The 12,453-nt window shown below is 40.2% G+C and overlaps 1 protein-coding gene across 2 annotated transcripts; it reads left to right on the plus strand.

The window, feature by feature from the left end:
• The first annotated feature begins 686 nt into the window (after positions 1–686).
• On the plus strand, positions 687–10,774 carry cuedc2 (CUE domain containing 2). Of its 2 annotated transcripts, XM_084076521.1 has the most exons (11): positions 687–942; positions 2,278–2,361; positions 3,346–3,489; positions 4,147–4,208; positions 5,104–5,237; positions 5,742–5,909; positions 6,912–6,976; positions 7,989–8,049; positions 8,152–8,255; positions 9,397–9,459; positions 9,705–10,774. In XM_084076521.1, the coding sequence occupies exons 2-11, from the start codon at positions 2,288–2,290 to the stop codon at positions 9,730–9,732; spliced, it is 903 nt and encodes a 300-aa protein (XP_083932647.1). In that variant the 5' UTR covers positions 687–942; positions 2,278–2,287; the 3' UTR covers positions 9,733–10,774. The 2 variants fall into 2 exon arrangements, with proteins under 2 accessions (XP_083932647.1, XP_083932648.1); XM_084076522.1 differs by lacking the exons at positions 9,397–9,459; positions 9,705–10,774 and having other exon boundaries at positions 8,152–8,599.
• Positions 10,775–12,453: the final 1,679 nt, after the last annotated feature.

Consider the following 12,453-nt stretch of genomic DNA (forward strand, 5'->3'; position numbering starts at 1 on the left):
GTCTATCATTAAATGTATATGATGTATAAACTGCTAATAGAGTATTCAATCAATCAATCAATTATTACTAGTCAACGGGTGCCTTATTTTGAAGTCCACGTACAGGAAGTTTGACGTTTAATTTAGCTGACTTGACCTGACGCATGTAGTTAATCCAACCAGTGTTGCCAGGTCTGCTTAATTATAAGCGATTTGGGGCTTGTTTTTCTGTAAAGTTGCTTGTAAATATTGGTAGTTGCGGGTTGCGTTTGTTTTGGGGCTTGTTTCTAGTGTAGTTGATTATTTAGGCTTGCTTCACATTTTTTTTTATATTTACATTATTTAAACCAGTGGTCCTCAAATATTTTCATGAAAATGTTTAGTGCCAGGGAGCATTTGTGTTGTTAGAATGTTTCGAAAATATTCCAAATATTCCACATTTTATTGCAAGACTTTTTGAAAATAGCAGACCTACAAGCTCACAACGCGTTACATCGTGACGCGTTGTGAGCGTGTAGATACATAGGCTTTAAAGTCCTCATTACCTAAGACAAGTTGCTTCTTTTGGGCTTGTTTTCCTAGACCCTGGTTTCTCATTTCTATCCCAAAATCTGGCAACACTCTTTGGCTCGCTCAAGCCGCATGCTAGGTTTGCTAATGTTATTGTTTATATCAGACAGAGTGCATGACAATCTAACAGCTCAGTTCTATTAGTATAGGAATGAATGAATGAGTGAAGGTCATGCATGCATCTCAGTGAATGAATAGTGGATGTCTGTTTGCTGGAGATAAAGCGTTATTTATCACATTCGTCTCACAGAAGAACCTTTTTTTGGTGCTGATGCTGCTCACTGGATGAGAAGATCTGCTGCAGATGCTACATCCTCTACGTTTAGCCAGGTTTTAGTTGGTTTAGGTTTTTTTTTTAAACAATCCACCGCCAGTCATATCCACGCTAGTAAGGTATCGATCATTATTGATTGATTGATTGATTGATTGATTGTCGTTTCTTTAACCTTAACCTCATCTCACATGTTAGATCTCCTCATTTCATTGTTTTAAGTATAGATTAAATCGGTGGTTCTCAAAACCTTTTCATGTCAAGGACCCACCAAATTGACACTTATTAGCCTGCGTAGGCCTACCCCCCATTTGAGAAGATCTGCCATGCAGGGACCCCCATAAGAGAAGATCTTTACAGCTCTTGCAGGGATTTTCAACAAGAACCCCCAGTTTGACATGCATTAGGCTACGGACCCCCATTTAATGGCATTTCTATCTCTGGCACCCCCAACAGACCCATAAGGGTCCATTTGGTTCTATTTGTACAATCTCAAAGAGTTACAGACCCATAAGGGTCCATTTGGTTCCATTTGTACACTCTCAGAGTTACAGACCAAAAGGGTCCATTTAGTTCCTATCATTTGGCTGGGGACCCCCTGGAACTCCCTCAAGGACCCCTGGGGGTCCCCGGACCACACTTTGAGAACTGTCGGTTTAAATGTGTAGATGTAATGACAAGATGCATGGATCTAATGATAATGACAGCATGCTAGTACATTGTAATATCCCCTGCTGTTGTATTGCATCATTATATGAGAGAAAGTAAATGTCATTTAGGTTAATATTGTTTTGAATGTTTTATTCAAGTATTTAATGATTCTAAGTACAAAAGTATGATGATTCAAGTGTGATCATCACATATTTACTGTTTGCCTTATGGTAATCATTAAGTCATCAGCCCTACAAGACTCTAGTCTAAAATACCACAATATATGAGCACATTTATATATTAAAACATCGACTGATGCACTTGGACACATCACATCAGTGTCGTTACCTGGAGTCATTGGGGTGTTACGGTCTTTCAACCGACACCCTCCTCCAGGCGACCCGACCGAGGCTGATCAGACCCCGGCCTGTGTCCAAGACAAGTGGCATGCCACTGCCCTCACTGTCTCTTGAGGGGAGTTAGAGACAGTACTAGGGTTAGGAAAGTTGAGATGTTGCAGCTGTTGGCGACACTAAAAGGCTCTAGGCAGGCACTGTGGTTTGGCTCCAGACCTGGCTCCTCCCTCGGCTTTTCTGTGTGTTATGTCAGATGCTTTTGTAACATTTCCATCAGAGTTAAATAACTTCAGATGCTTTTGTAACATTTCCATCAGAGTTAAATAGCTTGGCAATCAATGTCATTCTGTGCTCAGCTGAGAACTGGTCGTTGTGGTGTAAAGTCACTCATCAATCAGCAGGCAACCACCCGGCTAAAACAGAATAACTTGAGTTTAGGTTTCTCCTCAGTTTGGATACTATGGACCTGCACAAGATCATCCACGGGGCTCTACATGAATTCATCCAGACCTTCATCCCAGATGCTGATCTCAGGTCAGACCTACTAACATGGATTACACACCCTCCCACACTCCCAAGAAGACTGGGATTCTTTTTTTTGTCATGCATGTTTGCCAGCCTGAGGAATCGGTTATCTGATGACGAATATCAGTTATTTAACTTTTTTTTTCGAGCGCTTCAGTTTCAGAAAAATGCAATGTTTCATCCTGTTAACACATTTTGGGTGGGAACCCCTATTTGTAACTATACCTTTCAGGACGGGAAACCCTTTTGGGGTTCTTGTTGCTATGTACAGTATAGCAACATACATTTGTTGTAATTTTTTGATAAATATTTGAAGTTTTTCAGAAAACTTAGGTCAGGTTTAGAATTTAGAAGGCGTTTTAAGAATCGGCCTCAGGTCTAAATGTCGTCAGTTTAACCACTAGCATCCCTATCCTGGGCATGTCATAATTGGCGAACATTCGGCGAAAATAGCCGATCTACAAGCTCCCAACACACCAACGCTGCGGTGTCTTGTGAGCTGGTCGATCAGCTGTGTCCGCCGATGAGATTTTGATGTAGAGGGGAAAATGGAGTGGGCCAAATTTAGACCCCTGGGGGACCCGGTCAACGAAGTATATACTGTAGGACGTTGGTTCTAAAAGTGGGGTCCGGGCTCCGGGGACCCCCAGGGGTCCATGATGAGGTAAAATGTGTTAATATAGCATCACAATAATTTGAACCACTTTAACCTTTTATACTTTGCCTATTCAAAAATAGCAGATATAGCTTGTAGATCTGCTATTTTTGAAAAATCGTAAATATTTGTACAAATCTTTGAATATATAACTTTTTAAAGCGAATATTTTTAACTCAAATCTTTGATTCTGGGGGTCCCTGGAACAATATTTTTGAGATGGGGGTCCGCGGCCAAATACTTATAATTTTTGGGTGGTCCTTGACATGGATAAGTTTGAGAACCGCTGCTGTAGGAGGGTGCTGAGTGGTTAAATTGTACTCTTTCTTCCCCACCAGTACTCTGGATGAGGTTCTCCTCTCCTACATCACCGGAGTGTTGGAGGACCTGGGCTCCCGGGAGAGTGTGGAGGAGAACTTTGATGTGGAGGTGTTCGCTGAGATGCTGGAGGCCTACATACCCGGCTTCGCTGAAATTGACGGGTAAAAAGATGAGAACACTTTTATCTCGACTGTTCTCCTGATGCTGCAGCCATTCACACACTGGCAGCTACAACAGATACAATGATTACAAAACAATGCAGCATATCTGCCGCAGAGTCGCTGTTCGTAATAGTTTTGTAACATTTGAACCCATTAAGACCTGAGGCCGATTCTACAAAATGCTAAGGGTAAGATAAAGGTGACACACAAATCGTTTACACAAGTACAGATTCGCTGACAGAGTGAGAGTAGCATGGAGGAGTCAGCTCAGCTGTTAGATTGACAGCTGTAGCTGAGTTGGAATTAGCACATTTATGTTGACTATTGACATTTATTCATTGACTATGAATTGAATACCAAGGACCTCAATGGAAACAAGACTGCAAGGACTTTTTTGAACGGACCTTTTAGACAAAGGATTTTAAATGTAACTGCTGTTTTACATTTTTGCCTAATAAAATATTCAATCAATCAAAAACATGTAAAACCTTGCTTCAATGAGATTGGATGGAAGGCCAACAAATACACAATACATATACTTGGCAATCTATACATTTCTGCCACCATAGCGCTTTTTTAAGTCGCTCTGGATAGGCGCATCTGTCAGATCACATGTTCGCACTGTTGTCTTTTCTTTAAGCATTACTTATTTTACAGCGTCAAAGTCTGTGAGATGATGTTCAGCCTGGCTTCCAAGCTAGCCACAGCTCGAAGCTCAGGTAAGATGTTCTTAACAGCTTGCTATTATTACAGTAAGATCGCCCTGGCATTAGATGCATGTCCCACCAAATCTTATTCATTTAATTGGATCAAGTTATGAAACCTAGATCCTTGTTTGAATAGCATGCATTCATTTAAAGGTAGGTTAAGTGATATCTTTGGTTATAACAAAAGTGTTTTTGTTAAAATGTTAAAGCTCTGTATTCAATTTGGAATCCTTGCTGTAGAGTGTTTGTTCAGTAACAGGAGTCTCCGTGTCTCTCCAGCTCTTTAATAAACAGAAATTACATTTTCAGGTGTGTTGCCAATTTCATCCAATCAGGAGAGAGTACCCATTCATCAGTTTCAATTTTTATAGTGTTCCAGTTACAATTTCGTCTGCTCATTTTTCTGTTTCATCACCTCCAATGTCACTTGTTTATCCTGGACCTGTATCCTGTACGAAATTGGTACCCTGACCTGAAAATGCATTTTCAGACAGGGAGAGCCCTGTTACTGAACAAACACTCAATAGCCATGATTACTATCAGAAGATAGGCCTACTTTTGAATTGGAATCCTGAAAAGTAACACTTTTATATAATTCCAAATGCATTTAGTTATACTTATGTTAACTTTTTGAACTTAAATACAAATACATTGGACATAAAAAAGACAAGTAGACATTAAGCTACTAATATAGACTGAAGTAATTAAAGCGGGTCATAGCATGTTTGGAGTTGTAACAGATGAAATCAATGATATAACAGTATTCCGCGTATATATCAGTATTAACCTGCGGGCCGCATTAAGTGAGGGTGGGGGGCGCATGTGGCCCCCGGGCCGCCAGATGCCCATGTATGCTCTAGACTAGAGTGTACAGATTTTATGTTTGATTACCGTTTATTTATGACAGAGAATGATGTGAGGCTTGTGAGCAAGGTGAGAACAGATGACATCCCACTTCAACATGCAGCTCTGTCTCCTGGGCCTCTTCCTGTGAAAGACGCGTGCTGCCTTAGTATGCAGACAGAGGGCGCCACTGCCAAGGTATTAAAATCTTACCCAATATCAGCTCATATTAGTGGATTGTTTTTGTTTCTTATTGTCTTCTCCACTTGAATCTTTCAAATAAAGTTATTTCCACTGTTAACTCCATTACAGGTGCAACAGTTAATCAAACTAATTGATTTAATCCGTTATAACATAATAAGAAATTATCCATTATGGGGGGAAATGTAGCTGTTTTTCTTTCAAAATGTTTATAAAATAGCAGATCTATAAGCACACATCGCATTGTGAGCTTGTAGATTGAATATTTCCTCGACAATGTTGTACGACTAAGTATTAAACAGGGTTAATATTTAAAAACAAGTGGTTAATCACACTAATATATTTACTCCATTATTAAAAAAATCTATTAGAATTTTTCCCATCGATTTGCTGATATATTTTAAAAAAAAACAGATTATTAAAAATACGTGCAGCTCTAAACCCCCATGTGACTGATAGCTCAGGCCAGAAGGAATTCAAACGTATCATGTGTGTGTGTAGGTACCACTATCAGAGTGGGAGGAGCGGGAGCAGCACCTGTTGGAGATGTTTCCTAAGTGCCGGCTGTCGGAGGCCCGCAACGCGCTGTCCATCGCCAAGGGGGACCTGGAGGAGGCTGTGCGCCTCATCATCGAGGGGGACGTCCAACTCCAACCTTCTCCTCTCAATGTGAGGCTCCCCCAAATAATGTTCCAAGTGTCGGTGGCTGCCAGCTTTGCATAAGTTGTTTTGTATACAGATGTCCTTTTGTTTGCTCCGTCGCGTCTGAGATCTTTTTGTCTTGTAAAAGTTGCCTTGGGAACCGAGCCATGTGGCTCCCATAGGTCAGAAGCCGATCTCCTGTTTCTGTAGCCTGGGGCAGATCGATGTAAAAGGACATCCCCCTGGACATGGCGCTAGCATGTCGCAGGGGCGAGCAGCCTTTCTACCCCCGGTCTCAGTAGCCTCGCTTCTTTAGGGCTTCTTTCGCTCTACATTAGAAGAGTTGGGAACGGTGGTCGTTGTCACATTCTAATCCAGCTGCCCGAATACCCAATCTCAGCACCGGCCTCAGTGGCTTGCCTCGTTAATCACTAGACTCCCAATCCACACCTCCGGGTTTCGACTCCCACTAATGACACTACTTTTTCCAACAACCGCAGACTACTTTCTTTTTCGCCGATAAAGTATAGTTTTGGACCGCGACGGAGGGGCGCAGTCTCAAGCAAACTTGAGCCACGTGAGGCACCACCGAGTGTGCAAGTTGCCGTGCCAAACGTTGCGAAGTTCGCTTGAGCCTAATCAGCCCTGTCTGAGTAATGTACCGATAGGCACAGAATCGTAAATCATGTTGTGGGGCGAGCGTTTGCACCAACTCGTTTGCCCCAACTCGCCAGGCTTTCCCTGCCCTGCCCCCCGCTACTGAGACGGGGTAGAAAGGCAGGTCGCGTCGCAGGGACTTACTCCCAATCCAACGCTCGATGCTGAGTGCCAAGCAGGGCGCCATCGGGTCCCATTTTTATAGTCTTCGGTACGACTTGGATTGAACCCCGACCTCCCAATCTCAGGGCGGACACTCTAACCACAAGGCCGCTGAATTGTTTTGTCCTATACTGTCAATAAATTATACTTTAATAAGTTGCATTTTCCTCTTGGATGATAAACCGCTGTTCTGTCCTGTTGTTGGCTCAGGTAAACCATGGGAAGGACGTGTCCCCAGCCACAGAACAGAAGCTGAGAGAGAGCATCCTACAGAAGTAAGTCCCACTTCTGATCATGTCATGGTTGCAGCTTTAGGCTGCTTCTATGTTGTGAAGGCCGTATCGTTGCTGTCGGCCAGAAACCTCTTATCTCCATATTCTAACTTTTTGTGTTTTTTGTATATTAACATTCCCTGCCCGAGTTTATTCATAAGGTACTCACCCACTGCCAGCGTTTTTGAGTTTTATAGCCTTTTGAACCGTTCACAAAAAAATTATATCCATTAAAATCCGCGATCGGATGGTGTTTATAAACAGCAACGACGGACGTACGAGCCCTCATAATGTTTACACTTTTTTTCCTTTTTCTTCTGTGTTATCAGCCGGTAAAAGAGGCTGCAAACGTCATATCCGTTTGGCTGTGACGTGGCTGTGACGTTTCCCCACCGGCCATCTTAGATTAGCTTAGCCTCCGATCGGCTATCAGATCGTTTTTAAACACAAAGAGGATAACCGTTCGTCGATCAAAGAAAAGAAAATACAACCGGAGCTTACCATTCGTTTTTTAAACCGTGTGAAAACCATGATCTTTAGCCAAAACCAGGGAAAAACTGTTTTTTCAGGATAAAAAACGAACCGGAAACGGTTGTCGGAAATTTTCTCATAGGATGGATCGGAAGCGTCATGGGGAAAAAAAAAAAATCAAGGATGGTACCAAAAAATGTTTTTTTCGTTATTAAACCATATAAAAAGACGATCCCGAGATATCTCGAGATACGCAGGTAACGGGTGGATTTAATGTCCCGAGATATCTCGGGATTGGCAGTATATGTGTTAATGCCCCACTTGATCATACTACAGCGTCACACAAAAGTAGCAGATTCTCAAGCTTGAAAAGATTTGCAAGCTTGATCGGCTTCTTTTGCTGTTTTTGAATTTGAATCTTGAAAAGTAAAAGTTTTGGACATGTGAGGTTTACACCCGACAGAGACGATATTTATGACTAATGTGAGAGGTTTCTCCAGGTAGTAGACAGGATGGAAGTCCATATTTATGACTGTTTCTCCAGGTATATGCACGTAGACAGGGAAGAGGACAAGAAAACGCACCGGCCTGTCACTCCCAAAGACGTAAGTCCTTAATCGTGTTGCAACATCAGAAGTTTACAAACATCAAATCCGTTCTGACAGCTCTTTTAAAATCATCTCTATCATCGTTCATTGCTTTTACAGGCACCAAAGAAGCTAGTTCGTTACCACAGCAACCAGGTGGTGACCACTAAAGGGGAGCGGTTCCAGCTGGTGAAGAAAGAGGAGAGCGACGACGTGAAGAAGACGTATGTCAGTCTGAAACCTGCCAGGAAATACAGATTCCACTGACCAAACACACTTTAAGACGGTGGTTCTCAATCATTTTTTATTTCAAGGACCCCCCCCCCCCATAACTCAGAGTGTGTACAAATGGAACCAAGAACCCTAAAGGGTCCAATTGGTTCCATTTGTACACTCTTGAGTCGTGTGTCCATTGGAACCCCACTTTGAGAACCACGGCACTAAGACTAAGTGGTTCTCAAACCTTTTTTCATGCCAAGGACCCCCAAATTAACATGCATTTGGCCACAGACTCCTATCTGAAAATATGTTGTGCCAGGGACAACACCCATTCCAGATTTGAGTTGTTAAAACGTTTTAAAAAAAAAAAAAAAAAAAAAAAAAAATATATATATATATATATATATATATATATATATATATATATATATATATATATATATATATATATATATTTATTCCAATATTTCCCAAGATTTTTTAAGTAAGCACACACATCCCAAAACAACTTATCGGGTGCTGGACAACAATACGCACATCAAGGAAAAGAGGGGAAGTCCGCACACCGTTTATCTCCCAGTAGAAATTTGTATTCAATAGTTAGGCCACGTTTCGACCGCAAAGGGTCTTCATCAGGTCAGGTTAGTAATATTGTTCCTACTGTTCTACATACAGCCAACCAGGTGAAAAGAATCATAGATTGAGGCTTTAAACCTTTGCTTTTATGAAATATCCGAGACCATTAGGGTTTCATGGAAGGTGCTTCTGAACATATTGCTAGTTTGACCTCTTCAAATACTCTAATCTTTTTTTTAACCTTTGTGTTTATTTAGCATTTTTCAGACAGTTAGACATCGTTTCATCAAATCTTTTTTTTTTTTTTTTTTTTTTTTTTTTTCCTGAGAAAAACATCATTTCATCATGTCATTTTTTTTACTATACTCTAATCTTTAAAATGATAACCGAAAATATTGACACAGGCACATACGTGTGTATTTTCGCTGCACAATATAGAAGACATGCTCGCTTTTTTTTGGAACCCAAATGACTTAAATCAGTCGTGGCGACTGAGAACTTTAATCCATGAGTAGGGTTAAAGTGGTTATCCTGATTTTGATGATGATGCTATAGTAAATCATTTTACAGGGAAACTCCTCAAGGACCCCTGGGGGTCCCCGGACCGCACTTTGAGAACTACTGCACTAAGAAGTAAGAGCAGCTATAGTCTTTTTTTTTTTTACGTGGTTTTATTATTTGTAACTTATTTCTTATTTGCTTTAGTTGTGATAAAGGTATTACCATGATATGCCTTGGTTGAAGACTTGTCATCTCTTATTGGCAACACTGTTTATTTAACTCTGGGATTGTTGCCATTTGACATCAAGTTTAGGGGGGGGATGTCACAGCTCGCTTGTGTAATAACCTGTGTAATATTTACTGTTTAACCATCTCAGCAGGTCTGACGAAGCACTGACAGTTTGACGGACTGAGTTATTGTTCCGGCGTTATTTTTCTTCTTGTCGTTTTTTCTTTTTATTGACAATAGCTAGACAGGGGCAGGGCTGCATTCCCCAAATGTGTCGGCTGGAAGAAATTGGTTCAAAAACGACCCCTCAGCTCTCATCTACCCAAACATGTCACATGGAACATAAGCAGGCTTACAACTACAGGAGTATTTCAATTTGTTTTGCGTTTTGTCATATTTGTGGATTTATTAATGCAGATTAACCTGCAGTTTCTGTGTTCTGCAGGAACAGTTGCTGACAGTTGTATACATTCGTGGCGTAGTCATTATGGTTTTGGGAACAGTCGTATTTGGTAGCCATCATACAGTGGTGGTTAAGCAGTAACCTGTCATCATTTGGGAAACCCACTCAATACTTTTATTTTCATTGCTGTAAATTGCTACATTTCTGTAAATCCTGTTACTATTTAGACTAGGTAATGTTGAAGTTAGACACCCAGAGGTTAGACACCCAGAGAATTATAAATATTTATAAATCAGTTGAATGCTGCTTTGAGGAATAGAGCTACACTTCAATCGAATAGCATCCTCTTTATTTTTGATATAAATGTCTAGATTTGCAAAAGTTTCTAAATGCTTGCCAGTGTTGTGGAAGGAAAACGTTAAGCACACGAAAGGGCCTGTTTACAGAAAGACTACTAATATGGTCCTCTAAGTTTTATTAATGGCATCTATTCTCTACATGGGATTTGATTTGTTTTGCTTGTGATGTGATTGTCAATTGTATTTGAAGATACTTTGGTTAACATGTTTTCACTGAGTTACACTACTTTTGTTTTGTCCTCCATACATTGGGAGTGACCTAGCCTTTTATTTTGGATAATTACAGAATTTGCCTCCAAGTGTAGAAAAGGTGTAAGTTACACTTGCCTCAATGTTGTTTTTAATTATTGTAAGTAATATGGTGTTATTGTAGTGCACAATCTTACGAATCATTTACCTAGTTGTTCAAATTACAACTTTGCTTGAACTAATTTGGCGTGTTACTACAGTTTATAGTAAATAAATACCAATTTTTTACGTGACTAATTTTGTCTTTGATTTCACTTAATTCCCACATCAGTAGTATATTAAAAATGCAACACCACTTGAACATTTTACCTGCAGTAGCCATTTAGAAGTGTAGCAGAACTTTATTCAGAATTGAGAGCACATTTTGGCCAAAACAATAGACATTCATGAACCACACTGATGAGAATTTCCCAATTTCATATCCTGAAAATAAAAGTGTGCTTGCAACAACTAGCATAGTGCCATGCCGTTGTGGAACAAGGCACACATGGTAAACAAAATAATGTTGGAACAGAAGAGAAGTCAAACCGATTTATAATCCAGACTTATGGACTTGTACAGAGGAAGTATTGCTTTTCCATGGCAGTAATGTGTGAATGATGAACCGACAACACAATCTAATGAAAAGCCTGAACCTTAAAATCAGGCTGTACTGTATATTGGTTTGGAAAACATGCCCTGAATATGCAAATATTTGCCAACATAGAATTGTCCTTGATAGTTCAACACAGACTAATACAGATTCATCCAGGGTCGGCTTTATACTTCGTCGTACAACAGTGCAGCGTGGAGAAAGTAGCCAATCTACAAGCTCACAACAAATACGTATTGGGTGAGCTTGTAAATCACCTATTTTCTGCACACGGCAGAGTATAAATTATACAGCCTCTAAACACTGATGATTCCCTGTACACATTTTGGCACATTCAGCACTTCACAGGCAATGAATCTATCCATCAGTGCTTCTTAATGTCCTTCATCATTTATTTATGAACTATTAAAAGAATACTCAAATGACACAATAGCCATCTTTCAAATGGTTCTCACACCTTGACGTCCTACATAATTGCAGCGTGTAACTATTACACAAGTGCCGTTTTCATAGAGTAAACATAAAATGTCATATTTAAAGAAACGCTCAAACACATTTTCGAAAACGGTCTTCTGATGAATTCTTGTTTGAATTTTAGTGATGGACCCGGGACAGTCATTTGTCAAGCGTCTCAGAAGCACTTAGAATCGCGCTGACAATTTCACCAGGAAGAAAGAGGTAGTTGAGAAGCTTATTACACCCACTTTCAGCAAGGAGTAGAACTTTTCTTTTGAGAATGAAGGCATACTTTAGTTTTTTTAAGAATGAAGTAAATACTGATTCACAAAACGGGAATGACGGTGACATCTTGCATCTTTTTGAGATACTTTTTGTTTATTCAAAGATTATGCCTGTTTGTATTTTGTTGCGGGATGAAATGTAATAAATAAAATAGGACCATTTGAATATGCGTCTGTAATAAACTTAAATAACCTAGGTTAAAAACAATCTAATGTCAAAATATAGTTTACCGGAATCGTGTGGTATTTATCAATTAGCAAATTGTATAGAAGGCGACAACAAAAACAAACAACATCACTTGTCCGTTGATGCTATGGTATTGCTTTAGTTCATCTATGACACTGAAACAACTCCAGCCACTTAACCACTTATTAAAACCTATATAGTACTTTGACCAGAGTCTCCTGGGGCTCTGTACTCTGGGGGACTCGAGAGAGTCCGCATTGTGGGCTTGTGGATCTACTATTTTTGACCAAAAGTTTTCCCCAGAACAGGGAGGGACGGTAGGGTTCATTATGTTTAATTAAGTTGATCAAATGGTTCTACTCCTATG

Source organism: Gymnoscopelus microlampas (genome assembly GCF_963454915.1).
Source record: "Gymnoscopelus microlampas genome assembly, chromosome: 13".
NCBI classification, from domain to species: Eukaryota; Metazoa; Chordata; class Actinopteri; order Myctophiformes; family Myctophidae; genus Gymnoscopelus; species Gymnoscopelus microlampas.

Coding starts and splice junctions, on each gene's coding strand:
- cuedc2 (XM_084076521.1), top strand. CDS start 2,288: ATGGACCTGCACAAGATCATCCACGGGGCTCTACATGAATTCATCCAG. Junction 2,362..3,345: donor ATCCCAGATGCTGATCTCAG/GTCAGACCTACT, acceptor CTTCCCCACCAG/TACTCTGGATGAGGTTCTCC. Junction 3,490..4,146: donor GGCTTCGCTGAAATTGACGG/GTAAAAAGATGA, acceptor CTTATTTTACAG/CGTCAAAGTCTGTGAGATGA.